This window comes from Gekko japonicus, unplaced genomic scaffold (assembly GCF_001447785.1).
Source record: "Gekko japonicus isolate JY-2015 unplaced genomic scaffold, Gekko_japonicus_V1.1 scaffold1035, whole genome shotgun sequence".
NCBI lineage: Eukaryota > Metazoa > Chordata > Lepidosauria > Squamata > Gekkonidae > Gekko > Gekko japonicus.
In genome coordinates this window covers 191,190-218,815 of record NW_015168078.1, presented here as the reverse complement: position 1 = coordinate 218,815, position 27,626 = coordinate 191,190, and the positions used below count along the sequence as shown (strand labels likewise).

At 42.2% G+C, this 27,626-nt stretch overlaps 1 protein-coding gene across 1 annotated transcript in view; it reads right to left on the bottom strand.

The window, feature by feature from the left end:
• CCDC88C (coiled-coil domain containing 88C) overlaps nt 1-27,626 on the bottom strand; it is a 158,609-nt gene that overhangs the window by 16,280 nt on the left and 114,703 nt on the right. Inside the window, exons 14-22 of the mRNA XM_015414665.1 lie at nt 25,237-25,418; nt 13,631-13,768; nt 10,260-11,330; nt 8,956-9,083; nt 7,514-7,655; nt 6,304-6,483; nt 4,560-4,721; nt 1,766-2,043; nt 528-671 (exon numbers count right to left, since the gene is read on the bottom strand). Coding sequence (XP_015270151.1) covers nt 528-671; nt 1,766-2,043; nt 4,560-4,721; nt 6,304-6,483; nt 7,514-7,655; nt 8,956-9,083; nt 10,260-11,330; nt 13,631-13,768; nt 25,237-25,418 — 2,425 coding nt within the window. The remainder of the gene's footprint in view (nt 1-527; nt 672-1,765; nt 2,044-4,559; nt 4,722-6,303; nt 6,484-7,513; nt 7,656-8,955; nt 9,084-10,259; nt 11,331-13,630; nt 13,769-25,236; nt 25,419-27,626) is intronic.

Genomic DNA, 27,626 nt, shown 5'->3' with positions numbered 1-27,626 from the left:
TATTCTCCCATCTTTTCGAGTCTAATATTCTGCAACAGATTTCTCTGTTTCTATCTATGACTGATTCCCAGTCCCCCTCCACCCTGGTTAAAGAGAAAAAAAACCCCACCAGAAGTTGTGTGTGTGTGTGGGGGGGGGGGGGAAGGTTAAATTCTCCATCCATGTTAAGTTGGTATGACTAACCATAACTTTACAGTTCATCTCTACTCTCCACAGGACATTCAATGCTATTAAAAAGCCAGAGAAACACTTAGAAATTCCAAACACACTGGAAGGTTGAAAGTACAGACAGTATCCTCCTCCTCCTCCTCCCCATCCCCTCCTCCTCTTCTTCCTGGCATGCCTCATGAACTCCAAACTGGCCTAAATTTGCGGCGAACTTTGGTTCATAAGCTGGTTTGTGCCCATCCCTATGTTCAACCACCTGGGCAGAATTTTGTATATGCTATTGGAAATGAGACAGGATCAAATGCGCTGACTCAAGCATGTATAAAAAAAGGTTCTATGCTATTTCGGAGGACAGTTACCTTTCTAGCTCCTCTCTCAGCTTCTGGTTCTCTGCAGCTGCTACTGTGTTTGAACTCTTTTCTTGCTGTAGAGCCTCCTTTTCTGCTTTCAACACAGCTTCCAGCTCCTCTAATTCAGCTTTGTATTGCACTAAACTATTGTACCTACAGGAAAGGATTTAGAACAGTTCGTGCTTCAAAAAAAATAAATCTGCTTTTCCTGGTTCATTAGGTACTTTGTTTACATATGTGAAGGCTGAGCATTGGTAACACCTTCTAATAGATATATGGGGTGTGTGTGGAGAATCTGACCAAGTTCTGGGTCTTAAACTATATCTCCGGGCCTACCAGTCAACCACTGCGCAGCAGCAGTAATCACAGCCTGCTCCCTTTCTATGGCTATGGCAGCAGGGCCCCTGGAAGGGTAGGGCCTGCCCACCCTTCTTCCTCATTTAGCATGCACAGAGCCACCGAAGGTGGAGACTGGGGCCCTTGCTCCTTTCTTCTCTGCTAGATAGTGGCAGGGCAGGTGGCAGTAGCTCCTCCCATTCTCCCCTAGCCTCTGTTTACTGACTACCAGGAGCAGCAGCTGGAGTCACCAAGCAGAGGGAGAGGGCAGGCGCATGAGTGGTGGATGCAGCTCCTGGTGGGGGTGGCTGTTTATTCGCTTAGGCAGCTGAGCAAGTAGCAAAACTGTGATCGGGAGAAGCCGCCATCAGTTGCTTGCACCCCCTTCCTCTCTGTGTGTCACAGCCCTGGCTTGGGAGTGGACGAAATGGGTCAGCATCTTGCTAAGAGCCCCCACACACACACCCAGGACTAGCCCTGCTGCAGCTCCAAGTTGCACAAACCAAAAGGTGAAGCTTTTCACAGCATGGAGGTACCACCAAAGCAAGGTACAATTAAAAGGCACAAGGCCATTAATGAAGTTGGTAATCTTAAGGGTGAGCAACCTATAAGAACATAAGAGACGCCAATGTTGGATCAGGCCAAAGGCCCATCTAGTCCAACACTCTGTCACACAGTGGCCAAAAATACCAGGTGTCATCTGGAGGTCCACCAGTGGGGCCAGGACATTAGAAGCCCTCCCACTGTTGCCCCCCCCCACAAGCACCAAGAAGACAGAGCATCACTTGCCCCAGAGCCCCTATCTATACCTTGTGGCTAATAGCCACTGATGGACCTCTGCTCCATATGCCTATCTAATTTCCTTTTGAACCTATTTCCCTCCAGTGGCTACACAAGGCCCCCGCCCCCACCTTTCAGCCAGATCTTTGTGCTCCAGGTCAAGATTTTTGTGGAGAGTTTTGAGGCAGCTGTGCTGGTTGATCAGCATTTCGTATTCTGTCGACTGCCGCTCGTGAAGCGAGGCCAGGTGCTCGTGGTCCTGAAGCAGAGACTCATACTCCGCCTTTAGCTGCTCTTTCTGCTTCAGGAGGCTGTCGCATTCATTCTCTTTGGCCAGCTGCTGGTTTTGGAGGAGTGTGTTCTGGGCCATCAAGGAGGCACTCTGGGAATTTAGCGTTGAATTCTCTACCTAAATTTTATCAAGGCAATACAAAACTGTATTAGCACATAGGTGTACACTTGGAGAGGCTAAATAGGTAAGCCACCATTATCTCCTAGAAGCTATACGAGGGTTGCCAGGTCTTGCCTGGCTGCCGGCTGGGGTGTGTGTGTCCCTCCATTGGTCCAAGATCTCTTCAGCACATTGGTCCAAGATCTCTTCGTGCGTGCACCGCAATGATGTCACCTGGAAGTAACGTCATTGTGCAGGGCATGCTACAGGGAATGCTCTATTGTTTAAGGAAGAAAAAAATCTATGTTTTTTCCTTAAACGATTGAGTGTCCCCCCCTCCCGCAACGTGTCCTGCACAATGTCACCTCTGGCATGTTGGCGCAAACAAGGTGCTTTGGAGGTGGGGTCCCCCCCCGCCGGCCGGATCAGGGGCCGCAAAAGAGGGCAAACCCTGCCCCCGTAGGGGGAATGGGAACCCTAAGTTATAGCAAAGTACTGTCAAAGATCTCACAGTATAGGATCAACAGGGGACACCCCGCCCCTTCGGTGAAAGATTGATACTATTCCACATTTTAGCTTCATACGAATTGTTCCCAAAGAAGATCAACAAGTAGACTACTGAAGTTAGTCAACCAGCTAACACAACACAAAGACAAAGAAGCCTTAACACACCGGTCTTATATGTGTGTTCTTCTCCCTGTCTCCCTTTTTGTTTTTTCACATCCATTCTGGCAAAGAGTCCTGGAAAATATGTTGTTGAAGGCTTGAAAGCTTGGAAAACTTGAAAGCTTGGAAAATGTGCTTTTGTTATTTTGGCTGGTCCTAATAAAAAGGCATTTTATATTTTTGGAAATTAATTATTGGTACCGATTTCTACAGAATCCAAATCAGCAAGCAAATTTTGGCTGTTCAAAATATTTTAGCCTATGTTTGTTTATGTGAAAAATAATATCACCTAGAACAGGGGTGTCAAACATTTATTTATTTATTAAAATCCAAATCAGCAAGCAAATTTTGGTTGTTCAAAATATTTTAGCCTGTGCTTGTTTATGTGAAAAATAATACCACCTAGAACAGGGGTGTCAAACATGCATTTATTTATTTTTGGGATTTCTATCCTGCCCTACCCAGAGGCCCGGGGGCTGGATCAGGTCCCCGGAGGGCTTCCATCAGGCCCGCAGTGGAACTGGCCATCTCCTGCTTCCAGTTCTGCTGCTGCTGCATCATAGCTTGCTTCACCAGACCCTCTTAATCACTCAGCCATTTCATGTTTTAACCTGGGTCCTAGACTCAGAACTCTGCGCATGAGATCTCTGTGGTGAATGTCAATAAATCAAAAGTAGGTTTGCAGCTTACAGAGCTAATGTTTTAAGCATGCTTTTATTTTAAATTTTAAAAAAATCTTTGTGTTTGTGTCCTTTTCAAAGTTTATATATCTGCTACCTGGCATTACATTTTATGACACACATGGCCCAGCCCAACAAGGTCTCATTTATGTCAGATCCAGCCCTCATAACAAATGAGTTTGACACCCCTGACCTAGAATATTTAAGTGATAAGACATATACTTAGAGTTATAGCAAGTGGAAATAATTTCCCCTTGATCTTAGGCCCCTTTCACTGCAAAATCTTCCACTATGGCATGGTTTGGCTGTGTCAGTTGATTTAAAAACCAAAATGTGTCCCACTGGTACCAACTGCAGACTCGCTTTCGTTCTCCCTGACAAAATGCAATCAGAGTAACTAATTAAACAGGAACTTAAGTCTTTTCTTATCCAAAGGCCCCGAAGCCAATGCCATTGGGGGGGGAAAAACCTTTAAGAACCATTCAAGCTCTAAAGCTGTCACAGTTCAAAGGAAATCATACCGAAGAACAGCTTAAGTAACAACACTGTGGAGCAGTAACTATTATTTGGCACAATACTTAAAATTTCAGACTGGTTTCTGTCTGTTTTGCTCATGAATGGTGTTCACTTTCTACATCTGTAATTTTAATCCTATTCTTCCTTTTCCAAAGAGCTCAAGCAGATAAATACCATTCTGCCCTCTTCCATTTTATCTTCATAATCAGCCTATGAGGTAGACTGGAGAGGGAGTGACGGGGCCCAAGTCACTCGGAGAGCATTTGAGCGAGCAACGTGAAACTCACCAGTTCTAGTCCAGCTCTCTAAACATTATCCCAGACTGGCTCTCTCTCAAAAAAAGTAGATATTTTTCCTAGTGTGCAGCACAAACCGTTATGTTGATAACGTTAACAAAATCAAATAACATATGGAACTGTACTATTGCATTTATTTTAGTACATATCTGAAATGTCCCTCTTAGTTGTTAATAGCACCAAATCCAGAACAGAACAAACCACACTCTTCTTTTTTTAAAGTTAACAGTTTCACTACCTGAAGAATCATATTCTCAACCAAATGAACACCTGAAATGATAAGACCAACACTAGGTAACTGGCACTTCCTCCAGTGCTCTCTAAAACAAGCCAGCTAGGAACATTTCCAGCAGAAGCTCCTGGGGGCTTTACTGACCTGGAGTTTGGCGGTTTGCGTTTGCATTGCAGTGTTGTGTTCTTGAAGAAAGACGTTTTGCTTCTGTAGTGTAAGGATCTGATTGCTGAAGGAGGTATTCTGGGTTTCCACATGTCTTAATTGTTCCTTGAGAAGCTTCTTCTCTGTGTGCAAGGCTGCGTTCTGAGAAAAACAGAATTTTTTTGAGATGCAAGCAGGAGGAAACAGGGAGCAAAGAATTCAGAGACCAATTGTGATGCATAAGAGGATAGAACAACCTGCCTCTATTATTTAAAATGCAGCTACTTTGTTAAGTACCTTTCCATTTAATGGCTTCAAACAAGGGTGTATCACAGATGGAAGAAAGAACTAATGGATGCAATGGCCCCTTTTCCACCTATCTATTGTATCAGTAACACAAAAGGAACAGAAGTGAGAATTCAGCTTCTTTTCTAGGATCACTGGTATTCAAACTGCACTCGAGAGTTCCCCTGGGAACCTATCAGAAATTCTGCAAGTGAGAAGATAAAGAATGCAGACCATGTTCTTGCAACACAACATGGCCACTGTTACCAAAGTTCCCTCCTAGAATCTAGATAATCTTGCAACACAACATGGCCACTGTTACCAAAGTTCCCTCCTAGAATCTAGATAAAAGGAGGAGGGGCACAGACATTCCAGAGCAGCGGTCTTCGATCTTTCCAGACTCAGGACCCACCTTCCACTTCCAGGCAGCAACATGAGCTGCAAGTACGAAAGAAGTCATGTGACAGGAAGGAGAGAAGCCAAAGATATTACCATACCGGTGTTGAGGGCTATTCTGTGCTGCAAGCATACATGCAGCACTGTAGGACCAAGTGAGCAGAGTGGGTAGTGGCCTGACCACGGTACATGAGGGAAGGTTAGCATGGGGTGTGTGTTTGTGTGTCTGCCTTTGTCAACGCTAAAAGGGAATCTCCAATGAATGACCTCACCTCAACTCCTTGCTGCTCCTATCAGTGTCTGCATATAAGGAAAGGCAGGAGGCATGCCAAGCTTGCTTTCTATGTATGAGCACTAGCAGCCGGTCCTTCCCCAAAACAGCAAAAAAACCCCAAACCTGATGGCCCTTTAGGGACATGTGATCCAGCAGGGGGGACTCCACAACTCACCTGAGAATCCTGAACCAACGGTTGGAGATCACTGGTCTAGCCTATACTCTCCCTCTATCCAAATGGAGAAACTGTGAGGAACTATAGTCCTGTGAGGCCCTAGAGTCCTGCCCAATGACCCAAGTGCGCACCAGGAAGCATACCAAGAATCCCTTGCAAAGAGTATGTGGTTCCTTGACAGGCAAGTCCTGTGTGGAGGCTGCCAAAAGGCTCCCACAAGAAAGGCATTTTGGAAAACACTTGCTTAAATAACTCTCCTCCCCCTTCCTTCGAAGGAAAAGCGAGGATTTCTCCCTCTTTGATGGTGCCTCTGTGGGATTTTAATGGTGATTTTACCCATCCCAGCTTGGGGAAGAGCAAGCCCCAGACTGATCATGCCCAAAGAGCCACTTTGCATATTGTTTTGCTATAAAGAGAACCTCCATATAGGAAAATATGTCTACCACAGCATGTGGCACACGCTTTGAGATGCACTTGTTTTGGAGGGGGGCGTTGTTTGATTTACACTGATTTATTTAGGTATTTTTCTCATACACCACTTTGGGTCCTTTCAGGAGAAAAACAGGATAGAAGTACTAAAATAAATAAAACAGATTTGAAATAGCAAAACTTACACTTCTTTCCAGCTCTATAGCTCGGTCCTTCACTTTCAGAAGTTCCATAGTTGCTTCCTTGTGAAGCAATTCTGACTTTTCTCTTGCCTGATGACTAGAAACGTTCTCTGAGGGCAATGAATTCAGCACATGCATTTCATCCTTTCTACTCTGCTTCAGACCTTCAAAGTCCTTCCTTACCTGTGAAAAACATAGTCAAACATACAACTGAGGACAACTCTTAGGTCAACAGATCTAAATTAGAAATGAGCAAGAAGTTCTATTTGCTGAATATACACTGCCACGTTCACAAGTCTGACCATTTCTTTTTTTTTTCTATTCTAAATATTTTCAAAGGGGATTCTAAGTATCTTCAAAAGTTTCTAAGGTACTTCTTATGTATGGCAATCTTTTTTTGATTGCCAAGTTTTCTGTTTCCACAATCTACGTTTTGACATCTGGAAGGCTTCATGAGATGATTGCATTTCTAAATGTAGAAGGCATGAAGCATGGCCAATGTTCATGATTGACTAGATGGCATTGGCAACCCCTGTCCTACATGCAGAAGGGGCATTTTATACTGATTTTCATGATTGACTAGATGGCAACCCCTGTTCTACATGCAGAAGGGGCATTTTATACTGATTGCTTTAGCACTGCGGCAAGAAAAGAAAACCAAGTCCTAGATTGTTCCTCCACTTGAGCGACAGCTTGTCACAAGAGCATGAGAGCTGCTAAAGAACCTAGTTACAGCACTGCACGAACTCATGTGCAAGTGTTTGCAGAACAGCACTAGTGGCTGTTTCCTCCTCTGATGACTTGAAATGGGAAGGATGCTGCATTCCCCGAAGTTTAGTTTGGAATGTACAATAAGATATAGCCTCACATGCTGTAGGCTGGAGTTCCTGTTCTGAGTGGACCCTGTGCACTCTACACAAAGTTTGGGGAATTCTTGCTTTAGTCTCAGCAATTTGGTAGTAGGTGTGGCATGCCTGAAAACAACAAGCTGGATAATGCCCATGTATGAAGAACTAATCTGCCTGTTTCCATTATTAATGTTGCATGTGGATGAATAAATCAAACATCTACCAAAGACTGCATAATTATTCCAAGCCACATGCACAACATTTCTATCTCCAATATACCATACATTCCTAACAGAAAACTGAAAGCTTACCAAGTTTTTGAAATGCCTAGACCTCATAACATAAAACAAGGTTTTCCCTTTTACCGTATTTAGTTCATTCTGTAGGTGCTGATTTAAGTTAAGAAACTCTTGCACTTGGGCCTCCAACAAAGCAATTTTCTCTTCTTTATTGGCTAGTGTTGTCTTTATTGCACATTCAGTCTTTATTTCCAGGATCTTGTATTTCCTGTGGATAACAGCAAAAACATTTCAATACTGGATAGCACGCAGACATCTCCACTTGAGAGAAGTCAACCACTCCTCCAAAACATTAGATATGTACCTGCAACAACATTTGTTTTCTATCAGTGGCATATTTCCCATCAGCAAAGATCTGTTTAGTTGGTAAGAAAAAAAAATCAAATAGGCATAGTGGGAAGGTGTATGATATAGTAAACCTTGCTGAACCTAAGCTTGTTTGGATCTGGCCAGTGTGCCTGAAGGGTAGCCCTCCTGGGAATCCTGTGGATGTCACCTTCATTTCCACGATGGAAAATGGCAAGATAGGAATATAATAAATAAATTAAAGAGATATAACATAAAAGAAAAAGCCTAGGAAAACCATTCACATCCAGCTCCCACAGGTATATGCAGTTATAAAGAAAGCAGCAGCATCTACTCAGAGTAATGATCCATTATGGGTGACCCTTCCGTCTATAATGATTGGCGCTATTGATTGGATGGACACTGATCACCTGCTCAACATTAAGAGCAGATGAATGTGGGAGGGGAAAAATCTCATGTTCACATAGTCCTCTGCTATCACACAGTGACTTTTACTCAGCTGGTACACCCAAACTGACATGAAAGTAGATTCAATTATGTGGTGTGGATGTTGTAAAAATTGAACAGTAACAGGAGCTGGACTTCCCTGGAAAGGCATCCATTAGTTTCTCTCTACACTCCTCTAGGTTTGATAGAAGGCTCTCTTCTATTCTACATATACCTCCTAAAGAGATAATTTGTGGCAGTCCAGTTCCTTTGATACAGCTACACTGTGTGGAGAAGACCCGAATACTGGTTCCTGTTCTCCAAGGAAGATCTTATCAAGCCTACAGACTGCTTTTGAAGAGAAAAAAACATTATCCAGAATGCTGGTTGCCAATCTATTCCTTAATAAGAGCTGCTTCTGAGTAACAAAAAAAATTAATATTCCGAGCCATTCCCCCCACCCTGGCACATTACTATATTTTATTCTGTCCTAGAAATAAAATATGGACTAGTAAGAACACTACAAATGAAGCTATCAGTTAAGCAGCACAGAGACAAATCTTAAGAAATAAAACCTTTAATTAAAAAGGCCTAGAACAGATTTTTTTTGTCTGTGATATTTTTCCTGGGGATGCACAATCTATTCCACAGCAGCCAGTAGCCTACTCGTAGCTCAAGAGCTACCTGTTGGAGACCCAGTCTAGAACCTATGAGACCAAAATTAGGACATCACGTGCAGAAAAGCCTTCCACAGAACCACCAGAAAAAGGCCTCACTTGTCATTGTTGCCATTGTCATCCTGTAGCAGCAACTCCTTGTTCAATCCAATCTTCTCTAGCTCCTGGCCAAGCTTGTCCAGCTCACTGGATAATCTCTGGCTCTTTAATTTCTCAAGAACCAAATCCTGAAAACAGCACTAAACTTGATTAGCGGGCATAGTGAGAGAAAAACAAGTGCATTTTGGCAGCATAACTCTGGGAGGTGGCCTTCTGAATGGCTTCACCCAAGACTGTTCCTAACAAGGATACAGCTATCACAGAAGAAAACTATCAGACCACCATATATACTTTGTTGACATGAGACAAATGCACATCACTTGTTTTCTGTAAACAGGTATGTGCAGCTGTTGCACATAAATGTGGTGGTTATTTATTCTGGCCAACACAGGAGCAACATTTGTGTACGACATTCATGTGTGAACAGCTCTTGGTTTCACAGACCAAATGACACAGTAAAGGAAGAAGAAGCTCTAGGAACCTTGATTTATGTATTCAACCTGATGGTTATAACATGAAGATTCCACAGTTTTCGTCTGACCTATTTTACCAGAGTTGTACATAAATTTAGTCCACTTCAGCTGACTGAGTTGAACTAAGAATTTCCAAGACCACTTTTATTGTCACCAAAATTAGTTCACTTGACCCTGAATCAATCCGCAGCTCTCACTGCACTCTCATTGAAAACGTGAAGTCATTGTGGAAACAACTCATCTAACATTTGCTATAGGATACTTTCTCCAGTTACAATATTAAAGGGTGATACAGATTTTTGCTCAGGCTCTCTTAATTGCAACTTTGACCAAGGAAAGTTAGGCAGGCTCCAACGCATCATTTTTAAAAGATAACTTTTTTTGAAGAGTGTTTCAGTGATGGTTCTAGACGTTACAACTTTGTGAATATATATATAGTGTGTGTTTTTTTTGGGGGGGGGGTTCTACCAAATTTTATGGCACAGGCTGGGGGAAGATTTTTTATGAATGTTGTCACACTGATGAACTTTTGAAGTTATTATTGACACTAATTAGCATCAATTTCCATCAAATTATGATTCACACAGCTGTGAGTCACAGGATTCTCAGGCAAGCTAGTATTTTCTGTGTCACAGGACTCTGTGCCTATCACCTGCAGTGTCATGAGAATATATTCTCTTTCTTTTGGGGCCATGACAAAATGTAATGCTCCAAGCCACCACACAATGTCTCCTTCATTCTTCGTTTGGTTCAGAGAAACATACATACTTGTTCTGTCTATGCTAGACGCAGAAACACGTGGTCTCTTCAGACAAAGGCTACTTTGCTTACCTCTCTCAATGTAGCCAGTGTTCTCTTATCAATGGTAACTTGCTTTAGGAGGTCTTTATTGTCTTTCTCAAATTCTTTCATCTTACTGGACGAGTCTCTGAACCTAGTAAGGTCTTTTTCTAGTGTTCTGTTTTCCTTCTCCAGAGCTGCCAACCTTGCAGTGTTGTCATCTAAACTGGCATCTTTTAGTTCCACCTGCTGCCAAAGCCTTTTTGTCTCCTTCTCCAGCATCTTCTTGTCCTTGTCCAGCTGGGACACTTCTTGCTCAAGCTGTTTCTTTTCATTTTCCAACCACTCCAGATGCTTATTTGAAACCTTTAGCTCTTCTAATCTTTTACTGAGAGTCTGGTTTTCACCTTCGGTGCCCTGGAGTTCCTTCTCCAACTCTTGGATTTTCTTGCTGCTGTTCTCCAGGATCTGCTGAAGTCTTTGGTTCTCAGCACTGACACTCTGGTAACTCAGCTCTAACCTGTCAGATTTCTTGACCAGCATCTTTAACATTTCCACATTTTTTCCAAGTTCCTCTTTTTCCCTCTCCAGTTCTTTGTTTTCTGTCTCTATCTGAGCCATTTTTGTGCTGGTGAACCTCATTGTCTCCACCATCCTCCTGAGTTCCAAGTTCTCTTCATCTAATTCCTTGTTGTCCTTTTCCAAGCTCTCCAGTCTGACTGTAACATTGTGCAAAGTATCTAGTGATTTCTTCAGCTTCCTGTTCTCCATTTCCAGACCCCTGTTCTCTTGCTCAAGAACCTCCATTTTGTCTATAGTGACCTTCATGGCCACAACTTTCTTGGTGAGCTGCTCATTCTCCCTTTCCAGCCGATGAAGCTCCTTGTCCATTTCTTCTACTCTTTCCACCTTCTCTTTAACCTGCTCAAAGTCCTTCTGCAGTTGTTTCTTCTCAAACTCCAGCTTGCTAAGCTTGCTACTACTCTGGGTCACCGTTTCATGGAGTATTCTGTTTTCCATTTCAATGTCTTTCACTCTGGCCTCACTGCTGATTTGTGACCTCTGCCTTAGCGATAAAACCAGTTGATTGAGATGATGGGTTTCTTTTTCTAGGTCTTTTATCTATATTTAAAATAAATGAGGTGGAAAATTGAATGCCAGAAAGCTCCCATGGGGATCCAGATATGTGAGGGCGGATTGGTCTATCATTAACTGCACTCTAGCAAAGTGTACATGAGTATAAAGATTGGGTGGTTGCACCAATCTGTTATGTGCTCTCATAGCAATAAATTAAATTTTGTACTGGTCAGGGATAGTGCCACATCCATGGCATGATAAGGCCATGGCCAACACAGAAAGGCTAGAAGTGCTGGCATCAACACACAGCGGTCTCAAGACTACATCTTTCAACCCAGCCCGGGATTAAAAGTCAGGAGGAAGAGGTAGCTTACCTCAGACCAACAAACACCCTTCTACACTCCTAGAGGAAATTCATTCTAGATCTTCCAGAAGACACACTGGCTTTCCAGTCCAGCTGTCTCCAGATCTGACTTAAATTAAGTACCTGAAGGTTAAGAAAATATAAATGTATTGGCCCAATAATGCATCTTCACTATTGCCTCCTGGCTGTACTGAATTCTTCTGACCAAGCAAGAAAGGTACACAACTGAATAATTGCTATAGGAACGTGTACCTGCCCATGGCTGTGTACTCTCAAGAATGAGGCTTTTGATTAATATCCTTGCCTTTGGTCATAGACAATAGTTATCAGAATAACTTCACCATGGTCAGTTTATGATAAATGAATGTTATATTCTTATGTCAGGAGACATGTTGTAATGTTATTAGTTTGACCACCGAGGAAGGCCAACTGGGCCGGAATGCATCTACTCAGGGTCAATATTTGTTATTTTTGGATCATTGTACATCATCAATGATAACTGAGGCTACTGTGAGGGCCAATATCTGTTTTAAATCTACTGTGAAACAAATAATGTATATTTTTGTATATTTGTTAATATTATTTATTTGTTTATTTTATTAATAACATTAATTTTTAATTTGACCACAGCATTATTGGGCCTATACATGTATATGTTCTTAACCTTCAGTTACCTACTTCAGTTTGGTCTGGGTTATGTTTATTTACCCTTCTTTTGTCATTTCCAGTTCTGACTTACCCATTGGTTTGCAACCAACACCAATCCAGCTGAGTCACTGCAGAAAGACCATGACCGTGACAGAGCAACATTTTTACTTTGATGAGGGGCTCCACCATATCTGACAGACTGGGCTTCTAAAGACCTTTGAGTCAGACTAGGTCTGTGCCCTATGGAGGCATTGTGTTTTTGACACACCCAGCACTTGCAAAATAATCCCTCACATTTAAATATGCTTTCCCTAGAATTGTAGTGTCTCTATGTGTGAGTGTGCATGTGTAGTTAAGACAGAAGCATTGCACAAAAGGCGAGCTAGCATCACTTATACACAAAAATCACTTTCAGCTTTCTTTACCTCTCTACAACATAGGAATAATAATGACCCAGACAAGCCACAGAAGATGCTGGCTGGTAAGTCGGAGACCTTAAAGAGTGTTTCTGGTGGAGCAAAACTATCTTACTCCACAAGGAACAGATAACAGCATGTTTTTCCTATTTCTATCTAGCATGGCAACTGGCCCATTTTTTGGACTCAGCTGACTTCAGCTGGCTGATTCATGTCACAGTACCTTCCAGGCTAGACTACTCCACTGACAGAATGGGCAGGAAATGTGACTGTGTCCCCTTCTCTATCTAAAGTGCAGCCTCCTACCCATGTTGCTATTAATCCATATGGTTATCACGACCCTGGAAATCTACTGGGGGGGGGCAGGTCAGAAGGAACTACAGAAGGGGAACATGGCAAGATCCATGCTCCTTCTGTTGGCACTAGGCAGGATAAAACCCAACACTTTCAAATTCTCTGGAAAGAACAGCTTTCTGTTTATGTGTGTCATACAAAGCTACACATCAACTTTGGTAGATTAATTTTAAAGGCAAAATACATGTTTAATTCTTTTAATTTAAACATGTGGATAATGCCATACCAAGCTTGAAAAAACCCCACTTGCCAACTTAAAATATGAGTGGCTGAAGCTATTCAAAGCAGCAGGTGTCAAAGGCATTGTGATTCTTCCTCTACCAATACGGAAGTTGAGCTATATCCTCCTGGCACTAGTTCCAAACTAACACAAAGGTCAGGAAATGCCCAAAGATGATAAAATTGGTAGAGGTGAATTGGACAAACTGCTTTTTCACTGAACAAAACCTGCCAGCCGGGAAAAATCTTCGGTGGCTTTTACATTGGGAATCCAATAAAGTTTTCTACATAGCCACGTGAGAAAGCCTCTGGATGGAAAATCTGAGGCCAACCTTTCTTTATACCTGTCTCTCTTTATCGGCCTTTAAGGTCTCCATTATGCCCTGAAGCTCCTCCTTCTCTTTTAGAAGCTCTTCACTCAATGTCTCCAAGTCTTGATTGCTTTGCTTCTCTCTTTCAATCTGGTTTTGTAACTTCTCAATCTGCAAGGAGAAAATTACCACAATACATCATACGTACAAGCCTGAACAAACACTGCTCTCATATAAGGACATTCTAAAAAGGGAAAACGCTTTGAACTCCCCCCCATTCACTGACACTTATTCCAAAGCAATGAATTTGGACCAACAAGCTTTTTTTGTTTTTTGGCTGAAGTCAGCAAGCAGAATTCAAAAACCTGTCATTCGACTGACAAATATTGCAGCAGAACACTGCCCTAAAGCTGGCTCCAGGTTTTGGGAGCCCAAGAAAAAGGTTCTCTGTCTACTATTCCCTCCATCACTAGGGCTACATCTGCAGCTCCTCCTCCTGTGCCATGCAGATGAATGGAGAGGAGAGAGACACAGAAGTATGGTATGGTGCCAAGGTGTGCGGCACTAGAAAACCTAATTCTCAATGCAAGAGAAGAAAATTAAACATCTCAACAACTTAAGCACATTTATATACACATAACCCAGGCTAGCTCAATCTTGACAGATCTCAGAAGCTAATCAGGGTTGCCCCTGGTTAATAGTTGAATGAGAGGCCACCAAGAAAGCCCAGGGTCTTCATGCAGAGGCAGGCAATGGGAAACTACATCTGAACATCTCTTGCCTTGAAAACCCTAAGGGGGTTGCCATAAGTCAGCTGTAACTCGATGGCTCTTTGCACCACCAGAAAGATATAGAAGAGGGAGTCACAAAGCTTTGATGTCAATCTCCCATTCCTTTGCTGACATTACCAACTCGCTCCACTCCAGCATGATATAATGCCACCTGCTTGATTGGGCAAAACAGCATGTCAGTCCCTACACATGGAGTATATTATAGCCTACTTCCATTTCAGACTATAGCTCTATGGAATGCAACAGCCTAATTAGGTCTCATTTGGGATATTTGTTTAATATAGCAGAGTTTGCCCAGTCATAGAAGCATGATACCGAGCATAGGAAATAAATCTCTCAAGAAGTATATTGCAAAAAAGGTAAATTTACATTTATCCAAGTAGATCCAGTTCACATTCAAGTTGCAATCAAAAGAAAAGAAAGAAGTCTAATCTAAAGAATACTTTCCCTATCGCAAATGGCTAGCTTGTCTGGCATCATGTGTGTGAGAGTAGGAGGGCATTGTAGCCACAGGAGAGATCTGCAGAGACATGTCTCTCCAGGTAAGGCCATGTAGATGGAGAGAGAGGAGGAGGAGATTGGATTTATACCCCACCCTTCACTTGGAGTCTCAGAGCGGCTTACAAACTCCTTTCCCTTCCCCTCCCCACAACAGACACCCTGTGAGGTAGGTGGGGCTGAGAGAGCTCTGACAGAAACTGCTCTTTTTCAAGAACAGCTCTGACAGGACTATGGCTTGCCCAAGGACATCCGGCAGCTGTGAGTGGAGGAGTGGGGAATCAAACCCAGTTCTCCCAGATTAGAGTTCGCATACTTAACCACTAAACCAAACTGTCAGAGGGCAGCTCCCAGGTTAAGACAAAGAAAGACATCCCATTCAAGGAGATAACACCTCTACACACTTAAGAGTTCAGGCAAGCTGAGTCACTCACTCCAGCATCATAATATTTACTAACATCAGAATAGGAACCCTCAGGATCTGGTAATTAAATAATTTCTTTTTTTCCTGGGGAATGTAAACATGTTTGGCAGAATTATTTATAGAAATTATCTGGGGCTATAAAATGCTATACACGAAAAATGGAGCAGCCGCTGCCATCTGGTCCAACTGGCCAACTATCTGGATAACTTACGTAATCTTTATGACCGCAAAGAGCAGCAAGTATCTTCTCTCTGCCCCTCCCAATGATCATGGCTCATGCAGACAGCAACTGAAGGCCTCTAATTGGCCACAATGGCCAAACATGGGCTGCGTGGTGAGCTGGAATTCGTTTCCCCCACCAAACCAGGATTTAGAGTTGAAGCTGGATTCTAGGCTTCCCAAACCCAGAAGTTTTCAGTTCAGCAGAGGCACAGGGGGACAAAGAGGGAAGAAGAAGAGGGAGCAGAATGCATGAGCATGACAACCAGTGATGCTTGTGCCTGTCACAGATAGACCTCTGCCTGCTGTAAAATCTGGATCTGGTTAATATTTTTTGTTTGTGCTTATAGCCTTTTCAGCAGGGGAACCGATTTTAATTCTATGACAATCTACATATAAAGCAAGGCTAGCTGTAAGCTGCTGTTTATATTTCACTTAATAATTTCTATCCTGCAATTCAGCCTAGCTTCCCCAAGGCAGAAGATAAATGAAATTAAAAACCACCCGTTAGAAAATAAACGCTGCAGCGAGACCGTTGAAGGGTTTTCGCTATTGTGAACACAGATCATGACAGAATTTCAGGGGCTGTTGATTCACTTTGGGGAGCAATCTGAAGGGCTTTTAATAATTCTAAATGACCTGGGACTATGGTACTTAAAGGGCCACCTAATCCCATATGTGTTGGCCTGACAAGAGAAGAGAAGCTCTCTGTGTTGCCAGACACAGCAGTAGAGCAGCCAGCCAGCAAGGACAGACCAAGACTTCTGTGCTGCCCCGCCAGAAATGTGAAGTTTCCTCACCTCATAGGTATATACCTAGTGCCAAGACCAATGAGTTTTCTGTGCCATGTAAAGGCCTCTCTTTTCGCCCACACTTTCTGTTGTCCTATGTTATTATTGTGTGTGTTTTTAAAGTCTGAAGTCTTGCACTTTTTAAATGCCCTTTCCTGCTATTGTGTTTTAATAATGGTTTCAACTATAATGCTATTTTATAGTTTTAACTATTTTAACTGCTACCCCATTCTGATATTTTAATAAAGAATAATATTTTAGCAACTATTCATGTAAATATCAGGGAGAAGCGGTTACATTATCTGGAGCTTTTAAAAGTTTTCTCAAAAACTGAATAGCTAAGGGTGGAATACAAATACTGAAAAAGGAATAAGTAATTATAAGTAATTATGAGCCACAAGGAAGCAGCAAAACTAGCAGTATCACAGTAGTAAATGCAGAAAGACACACCTTAAGAAAACATTTTATCAACTGAAAACTCAGGAGAATTCAAGTCCCACCTGGCACTGAAAAGCCAGCCACATGAATGTCTCTAAACATAATGGAATGGGATTGATTCTACCCCTAGCCTAACATTAAAGTGAGACGAGTTTGAAGCCTTCCTCTAGTCTAAGGAGCCTTCCTTCCATTTAAGTTGGAAAAAGGTTTTTTGGAGTATGGCCAGATGCACCCCATGGTTCTATAACTTGAAGCCACCACTGAGAAGAACCTGCCATTAAATCACCACCACCTCTGAAGCTAGGACCACCCGGAAAAGGGTCATACAGGTCAAAGGTGGCCTTTCAGATATGTTGTCTTGCCAGTACTTGTTTTAATATGCCAAAGATTGCTATAATGCGTCAGGACTCAAGCCTACAGTGGCCCCAAAGCTGGGAGCAGAGGAAATGATCAGCAGGTTTTCAGCTAGTGTGTTATACAACCCGTCAAAAGAGGGAGGTACCAGGAAAAAAAATCACAGAGTTGAGAAAAACACGAGAGAAAAACAGCATTTCTTTGGTGTCATCGACTAGCATCCAAAGAAGCACATTCAAATTATTATTTGTGTACACACTTAAGAAAATTAGTTGTTCAGTTTGGTCCTTGCTCCTGAATGAACAGACCAAACACCAGGTTGGCAAGACTGTCACTGAGACACAAAATGCTGACTCACAGGAAGAAATGGATGACGATTAGCAGATTGAGAGTATTTATAAGCCAATGTTACAGGAAGTGTCTAGATAAGAAGGTGCTGACCGTTCTGTAGATAAGAAAATTTAGCAATTACAAATGTTACAGCAATACACTTCATTAGTCCCCTAGGGGATGTTTGCTGAGCTCAGTGATAACTGCTATTCACAAGTGTATCTCAGCAGACCTGCACCAAATGGTAATGTCTATTTGAAAGTGCTCCTTTTCTCTCAAAGATATCCAGAATGGAAAATGAAAGCAATTTAACTCTCAAAACATGTGATTTGTTCAAAATTTTCTTGAGCAGATTAATAAAGGTTAAAATGATCAAGAACTATTCACTGGAATCTGTCACAGACACTTCATTATTCTCAGAAATCACCCTTAAAAATATTGATTTCTGGATCAAATAGCAATGACCTGACAGAGTTCTGTATCACTGTCTGAATAGGTAGCACTGCCACAAGCTATGGATTCGTCTTTGCCCAGTGTTGCACACTGTGACTCAGAGCAGCTCTCTAAGGCCTCAGACAGGGAATTCTCCAGCTCACAAGTTCTGAGTTTCTCCCTCTAGGAAGGTGAACCATAGTGCCAGGGAGCTGAGGTGAGGGAAAGACAGGAGCCAGTAATAATGGGAGTAGAAGAGAAACACTGAGACCCATAAAGGAGTACTTGGGTCGGGGGCAGAACAGAGGGCAGGCAACCACCCCATTAAGATCAGGGAACACTTGTTGGTTTGAAGGACTTTGATTGTTCAAGTGGGCTTTTTGAACCAGAGGGGGAAAACTGTGGCTTATAGGCAAACTTCAAAAGAAAAAAGGATCAATATTGATGCCTGTTTAACATTCGAGGATTAAGTAGCTTTTTTATAACATGTACCTATGATGACTGACTATAATTCTTTTGTTAAACTGAGAATGCACTAATAATTCAGTATGGTATTAGGTGTAAATTAAAGTTTAATGTTAATGGAATAAAACTGAATAATAATAAGAGCTGATTTTATACCCTGCTTTTCACTACCTGAAGGAGTCTTGAAATGGCTTACAATTGCCTTCCCCTTCCTCTCCCCACAACAGACCCCCCTGTGTGGTAGGTGGGGCTGAGAGAGTTCTGAGAGATCTGTGACTGACCCAAGGTCACCCAGCTCGCTTCATGTGGAGGAGTGGGGAATCAAACCTGGTTCTCCAGATTAGAGTCCACCACTCTTAACCACTACACCAAGCTGTAAATTACAGTTTCAGTTTGGTAGACTGCAGTTAGTTTGGGGCTGTCTTCTAAATAATTTATCATATGCAAAGTTTGCTCCAGGAGATGTTACAATCAACTAGAAAAATGTTAACAGCTAAAATGTTAGAAGTATAAAAATGCATACTTTAGGCCACTAAGTTTTGGCCTAACAGTCAAACTTTTCTCTTCTGTTCTGATGAATGAAGTTGTATCACTGGGCCACATGAGAGAGGCAATCCTGGTTCAGGAGGGAGAGTCTGGCCTTCTTGACCTCAACCAAACCCTAAGAGAACAAAAAATTTACAGGCTCATACTGTGTATGATTTACAAGGTCACTGGTATTCAGTATTACTAACCTCCAGGTGGTGGCTTGAGATATCCTAGAATTCCAACTGATCTACAGACTACAAAGATCAGTTCGCCTGGAGAAAATGGCTATTCTGGAAGGCAAGCTCAATGCCATTATACCCTGCTGAGGTCCCTCCCTTTCTCAACCCCCCCCTCCATGCTCCACCCCTCAAATCTCCAGGAACTTCCCAACACAGACCTGACAACCCTACTGGTATTCCCATTTTAGAAAACAAAAAATTGGGTCAGTTTCTCTCTCACACACATTCAAAATTATGTATGTGTCACAAAAGTTGGTCCTCAGGATCTAAGTATTTGCCTTTTCTGTAGAACTGTTAATCCTTAAATTTTGTCTGGATTGTTTCCAAGCTACCATGTTCCTTACCAATGAGCAGCTGCAGTTAGTTACCAGTTAGCTTGTGGCCAGATGTGAGCTGTCAAAGTAACTGCTTGACATCAGATGATCTTGACAGTTCAAGATCTAGATCAACTGGCTGATCCCTGTAATTGGTCAGTCAATCAAAAACTGACAGCTGAGCTAGGATAAAGCCAGGAGTCAGGAACTACCCAAAGAGGCAAGGATATTCATGCAAAAGACATCAGAGAATAATGGGGAAGAACCTTCTGCATGAAGAGCTTCTGAACCTGGAGGAAGAGGTTGTCACTCTCTTCAGTACTTCTGCTGCACAGGGTCAGTGTTAGTGGCTAGAGAGTCAGGTTTTTTATGTTTGTCTTTGTTTCAGTGTACACACCCTTTCCCTTACTTGTATGTTTTTATACATGTTATTATTATGTAAGTAAATTTCTGATTCTGTCTTTTAAGTAACTGGAGTGAGTTACTGCCCCAGAACCCATGTTTATGGTTAAAACCAGTGCCTAGAATCACGCTACCAAAAGGGACTGATTTTTCAATCAGAATACTACCCAAATTTCCTTATATACCAAGCCAGCCTGACCAAATAAATATTGGGGGCATACCCCAGTGTTGTGACAGCATGTGTTAAGTGCTTAGAGGGAAGTAGCATCTTGCCAGCTGGCACTGCCCCCTGGGCATCTACACATACTGCTCAACAGTTGCAGCAAGGGTATGCATGAAGGCTCCTCCAAATGACCAGGAACTCTGCAAAAATCAGGGCCCTGATGGTGAGAATCTGCATGAACATGCCTAAGGGCTCACTGCAGATATTCAGCTATACCAGGACACAAGCACAACCCTTGCAGCACAAACAGGACTAGATCAATCTGCACATGTTCACTGAAAGAATCTATGGCTAACACATCTGCCTCTACCTTTGTGCTGTGATGAAATGTTCAGAATCCTTGGAAAGTTGCATGGCTATTTCTATATGCCAATATTTCAGCAGTACCCTTTGGCCCAATAGCTGTCTAGATAATGTACAGTAGGATCACCTTCAAACAATCAAAAACCTTTCTCATTCTCTCCAAGAAACAGGTTATTGTTTTTTAAAAAAAGAAAGAAAATGATGATCAGTCCACTGTCTGCGTGCAACTGCACATGCAAGAAAGGATCTAAGCAAAAAGCAATCTGACTGATTCCTATACTGAATTAACAGCTGCCACAGTGAAGCAGCTTTCATGTTGACTCACTCTTGGTTAGCAGGGAGAAACATATTACTGACCACAAACTTTTATTCTTAATATCTGCTTTTCAGCTGCTCTTGCACTTACAAGCACAGCTGCCATTTCTGGCCATCTCTTTCATGTTTTACATATTTTTGGGCCCTGACTTGGCATGTCCCAGTATTTGGCCAGCCACCACCCAGGGAAGGGCTGTCGTTCAATGGCAGAACTTCTTCTTTGCATGCAGAATGTACCAGATTTAATCACTGGTACCTTCAGCTAACAGTAGAAAAGAGCAAGAGTCCAGTAGCACCTTAAAGACTAACAAATTATGTGGCAGAGTACGAGCTTTCGGGAGTCACTGCTCACTTCTTCAGATACTTCACAAGGCTGATTGATTTCCATTCTGTACAGCTAAATATGGTGCCTCCCATGGAGATCGATCAAGATGGGTAGCCACGTTAGTCTGTCAGTAGCAGCAGAAAAGAGCAAGAGTCCAGTAGCACCTTAAAGACTAACCAAATATGTGGGAAAGTATGAGCTTTCATGAGGCACTGCTAACTTCTTCAGGTATCTGATATGCTCTTTTCTACTGCTACAGACAGATCAACACAGCCAAACATCTTGATTGATCTTCAGCTATCAGATTTAGATAATAGGATCAGATTATGTGAAAGATTGCCTGAGACCCTGGAGAGCTGCTACCAGTCAGGTTAGATGAACTTGAAAGGCCAATAATCTGACTCCGTATAAGACAAGTTTCATATGTTCAGGGTTCTCTCCCCACCTCCATAGTTTGTAGCAAGGAAAAATAATAAAGTGAGTTGTAACAGACTTGCACAATCTGTGGCTGATCTTGTGCCACCTTAAGGGTATTCCACCAGGCAAGCGTCTAAATACTCTGGCCTCCACTGCCTGGGTGAACTGCCCTTTAGAGATCGCCATGGCATCTGCTGAGTGGATCCTTATCTTGATCAGCATATGCCCAGCACTGGAGGTGCCCATAGATAATGGAAATTAAAATTTATGTCAATTGCTGCTGTTTTTAGGAATTTTAACTTTGTATGAATTTGAATTTGTATCTGGATTTATTCCTATGTTTGTATTTTAACTGTTGTGACCCGCCCTAAGCCCACTTGCGGGGAGGGCAGGATATAGATCCAATTAAATAAAATAAAAAAGAAAATGGAGGAGAGAAGTAAATGCAGGTGTTTGAATAACTTACAGTGATGGATCCTGTTTGCAGGCCAACTTCTCCCCTTGTGATTAAGTAGGCACAATACTAAAACACAATTTGAGAGTAGAATGAACCCACTACAACCAAAGGGTATTGAGAATACTGGGCACGGGAAATTCAAAATGCTTTGAAATGCACATTTTAGGTTTCCTGCAATACAAGAGTTGATTCAGAATCTGCTGGTGGACCTTCTGATGACACCTGGTAACTTCTTCAGGTATCTGATATGCTCTTTTCTACTGCTACAGACAGATTAACACAGCCAAACATCTTGATTGATCTTCAGCTATCAGATTTAGATAATAGGATCAGATTATGTGAAAGATTGCCTGAGACCCTGGAGAGCTGCTACCAGTCAGGTTAGATGAACTTGAAAGGCCAATAATCTGACTCCGTATAAGACAAGTTTCATATGTTCAGGGTTCTCTCCCCACCTCCATAGTTTGTAGCAAGGAAAAATAATAAAGTGAGTTGTAACAGACTTGCACAATCTGTGGCTGATCTTGTGCCACCTTAAGGGTATTCCACCAGGCAAGCGTCTAAATACTCTGGCCTCCACTGCCTGGGTGAACTGCCCTTTAGAGATCGCCATGGCATCTGCTGAGTGAGTCCTTATCTTGATCAGCATATGCCCAGCACTGGAGGTGCCCATAGATAATGGAAATTAAAATTTATGTCAATTGCTGCTGTTTTTAGGAATTTTAACTTTGTATGAATTTGAATTTGTATCTGGATTTATTCCTATGTTTGTATTTTAACTGTTGTGACCCGCCCTAAGCCCATTTGTGGGGAGGGCAGGATATAGATCCAATTAAATAAAATAAAAAAGAAAATGGAGGAGAGAAGTAAATGCAGGTGTTTGAATAACTTACAGTGATGGATCCTGTTTGCAGGCCAACTTCTCCCCTTGTGATTAAGTAGGCACAATACTAAAACACAATTTGAGAGTAGAATGAACCCACTACAACCAAAGGGTATTGAGAATACTGGGCACGGGAAATTCAAAATGCTTTGAAATGCACATTTTAGGTTTCCTGCAATACAAGAGTTGATTCAGAATCTGCTGGTGGACCTTCTGATGACACCTGGTTTTTGGCCGTTGTGTGACACAGAGTGTTGGACTGGATGGGCCATTGGTCTGATCCAACATGGCTTCTCTTATGTGCTTAAATCCAAATCTATCAGCCCATACATTTTTTTTTTGCCATCAACTTGCAGCTGACTTATGTTTATCCCATAGTTTTCTCAATGCAAGAGATGTTCAGAGGAGCTTTGCCACTGTCTGCCTCTGTGTAGCAACCCTGGATTTCCATAGTGGTCTCCCATCGAAATACTGACCAGGGCAAACCCAACTTAGCTTCTGGAATCTGACAAGATGTACTCTGCCTCACAGTAGAACTCACTGCTCATACAGAAGTAGGGTTTCTTTAGTTAATCTATGGGAAGGGGGTGCTGAGACAGCTTGGTGTAATGGTTAAGTGCGCGGACTCTAATCTGGGAGAAGTGGGTTTGATTCCCCACTCCTCCACTTGCACCTGCTGGATGACCTTGGGCAAGTCACAATTCTGGCAAGAGCTGTCCTTGAAAAAGAGCAGTTTCTGTCAGAGCTCTCTCAGCCCCACCTACCTCACAGGATGTCTGTTGTGGGGAGGGGAAGGGAAAGGAGTTTGTAAGCCAGTGGTGAAGGGCGGGGTATAAATCCAATCTCCTCCTCCTCTTCTTCTTCAAAGCTAACTTCAAGGCTTTTCTTTTCTCCCTCAGGCCCTGTAAATCTATACTAGAGAAGCTTAGCACTAGCAACTATCTCAGAAGAATCCACAACAGATTGTATATGTTGTTCTTGACTCTGCAAGAAAGGCTAACTATAAATCACACAAGTACATATACATATAAACAGAGATCATACAAAGAGCCAAAAGTCTACGCAGAACAAATGCAGAGAAGTGAGTTAGGCGCAAGAGACATCCCAAAATACTTACTCAAGGACAAACGAATTCTTATCTGCCATCTGGAGGGCAGAATGTAACACAGTAAGCAAACCGTGCTTAAAAAAACAGGTGGAGTTGCCCAAAATAAACAAATTGGCCACCTTTCCTGATAAGGCTGGACTTTGGCAGCACACAAGACCCAAAATATTCTTTTGTTGAACTCCCTGATCGGTTGGCACTTATACAGTGAAACAAAAAAAATATATCTGGCATTATGAGACAGGGAATGCCAATGAAAAAAAAACAGTGATAAAGAGCAAAGAAAGGCTTTTGGACAGCAACTATCAGGCTCATTTCTTTCTTCTAGTAGGCTTATGCTTTAAAAGAAACTCAAACATGTCCACTGCTTACTCTCATTATTGTCAACCAATCTTCGTTTTTAAGCCACTGGCTATTTCAGCTATTATGTTAAATAAAATGTTTGTGTGTGTGTACGCACATGTACATATGTAACAAAATATCCTGTAAATATCCTGGCTATTTCAGCTATTATGTTAAATGAAATGTTTGTGTGTGTGTACGCACATATACATATGTAACAAAATATCCTGTAAATATGCCAAACACGCTAAAAGGCTAATATACTCATGTTTTTAAAAAATCCAATGCAAAACTGCATTAGTAAAGGTAAAGGTTCCCTTGCTCGAAAGCCAGTCGAATCCGACTCTAGGGTTGCGGTGCTCATCTCCGTTTCAAAGCCGAAGAGCCAGCGCTGTCCGAAGACGTTTCCGTGGTCATGTGGCCGGCATGACTAAACACCAAGGCGCACGGAACGCTGTTACCTTCCCACCGAAGTGGTACCTATTTATCTACTTGCAATTTCTTGCTTTCGAACTGCTAGGTTGGCAGGAGCTGGAACTAGAGACGGGAGCTCACCCTGTCTTGCGGCACCCGGGTCTTGAACCGCTGAACTACTGACCTTCCACAGCCTGCAGTTCAGCGTCTTAACCACTTGAGCCACCGCAGCTCCATAAAACTGCATTAAATTAGTATAAATACAATTTGCAAGATCCTCAGTATGAAGCATGGCTAGGATCCATTAGAGTTTTTCTGCAGATGGAAGTCCTTGGAAGGAGGGGAGGGAGTCCATGGAAAACAGTCCACTGGATCCAAACCAATGAACACAAAAATATTAAGAATTAAAGCCCCCTTATATTGATGCAGCGAAAGGAACAGAAAAAATGAAGCTGTGTATATATGGGCTTCTTTATAAAAGGAGAGAAAATTTGAGGGTAGCCTGGGCTTAAAAGCATCTCTTGAGCTGACAGTCCTAACCAGAAGTAAAACTCAGAATGGGAACACTCCTGAAAAGATCAGCCACAGCTGCCAACCAGCACCACATGTATGCAGCTACCTTTTTATTACCTTTTGGCCAAGCTGTTGGTTCTCCTTTTGCAGCTCAACAAACTTAAGGTTACTCTCTTCGGTGCTAACAGATGCATCCCGGAGCTCTTGGATGATATTTTGCAAGCTCTGGTTGTCCTTTTCAAGCTTCAAGATACGACTTGACGCACATTCATTCAATTCGTATACAAAAGATTTCCTTGCTGTTGAAATACAACATTCAGAATAACCAGTTGTTGCACGATCACAAATTCTGATCCACTTCTAGGGTTATAGCTTATTTCTCCATCCTATGCATGTCAGGTGACTGTAGGTAACCACACTCCCCTTTAGAACAAGATGGAGATCCCCATTCCTGCATATAGTTGCTTCACTGCCTGTTTATTTTTATTTATTTATTTATTTAATTCAATGTATACCCCGCCCTCCCCGCAATGCGGGCTCAGGGCGGCTTACATAGGGGCAAACGCCAATATAAAACATAATCATACTCAGCTGTTATTTCCCCCTCCAATTTTCCACTACAAGTGAAAGCAACAAAATATGAAGTCAAACCAGAGTGAAAGGAGGAAATAAATCATCCTAGTGACCTGTGACCCTGATTAGCAAATTGGGAAGAGGACTTGCCCCACCCAACCTCACAGCTCCTCCTCTCCTTAGATCAGGGCAGTTCTCTAATGCAGACAAAAACTACAGGTAAGGACAACCAGAATTTCCTTTGAAACCAGATCTGACCCCATAGCTCTAAATCGTTTTCAGACCCTAGGTTAGGGGATTTAACATCAGAGCTGGCAAACCTTTTAGGAGGGAAGGAAAAATATGTTCTCCAGAATGATTCCTAATTTGTTGGCTGTGGTTATAGGGAGTAAGTGTTACATCTCCACCAGTCTAGTGGGTCACAGGGTATCTGACGAGCTGGCTGTGGTTATAGGGAGTGTTACATCTCCACTAGTCTAGTGGGTCACAGGGTATCTGACGACAGGAGCTTTGACTCTTGAAAGCTTTTAGCCCCCAAATCTTGTTGGTCTCCAAGGTGCTACTGGACTCGAATCTAGCTCTTCTACTACAAACCAACATGGCCACCATCACAGAAACTCAGTAAGGAATCTGGGGATCCAAAGTGGGCTCCCTCCATTATTTACAGTGCAAACCTAAGCAGACGGTACACCCTTCTAAGGGGAAGCTTGGATAAGAATTGCATTTAGACAATTACCTACAGAGGCAGAGTTGTGTGTATGTTTTTAAGCTATTATTCAATGGAGATCCATGATTCAAAAAACTGCAGCTGTTAATTAAATAATCACTGTTTATGCCAGCAATGAGATGTGTCACTGCAAATTGTTGGAAGATCAGCAAGTCACTGCAAGATAAGCTTCCAATAAATTTTAATAGCTGGTTGCTCTTTTATGCAGGCACAGGCCCATGTGATTGGGGGCTGGAGATCCAAATTGCGCCCCAGTCCCTGATCGGTAAAAGTAACAAGTAATTAAAACAACTTGACCCTTGCTACTCTTTAACTGATAATACCCTAAACCTGCTGCCTGAGGTGAGCTGCCTTGACCAGTCTGTTTATAGGGTTGCCCTGATTTTAACAGTTTGAAAGGGGGAAGAACAGAGATGCATCTGAGAACAAACCCTACACACAAATGGGCCTGTGAACGTGAAAGATTTCATACTAATTGCAGGAACCTCTTTCAGTCTGTGCTCTGAAACCAGCACTATGAAGCCAATGGGCCCTTCCAGTCACAGGGAGCATATCCTTGCTAGTAGCAAGACATTGTTGGAGGCATCCATCACTGACATGACTAGGGAAACACAGAAGATTAATGCAGATAATTCTTTCCGTTTCTCTTAAATATCCTTCTCCCCGCTTCCACAGCCCCTTTACGTAATTTTTGACCTAACTGTTTGACTGGTTTTGTGCTTTCGAAAGTATTTAAATAAATATTAAGTGCTAGTGCACTTGCCAGAGTAGGTTCTCTTTTTATGTCCCCCATTCGGGCAGGATTTCCCTCTTTTTAAAGGAAGACTTCTTGTCATTTAGAGCTTCCTTGACTCCACTGGTTAATGACACTGGCATCTTCTTAGATAAGTTTGCCCCGTTTCTAGCTTGTCAGAAAGCCAAAATGAAACTGTGAAAAAATTACTAAGAATTTTCTACAAACATATTGATTAGACAGGCAACATCAAGCAACAGTTTACTTTCTGACTGTAATGCATCTTGTAAGAAATTCATGATGTAAATTTTCCTGTTGACTGATGTTGCATGTTTAATCAATATATCTATAGAAAATTCTTAGTAATTTTTTCACGGTTTCATTTTGGCTTTCTGATCTTTCCATGATTTTCTTGCTTTTGTTTACCTTTTCTAACTTGTGGCACACATTTTATCAGAATTTCTATAATGGGAA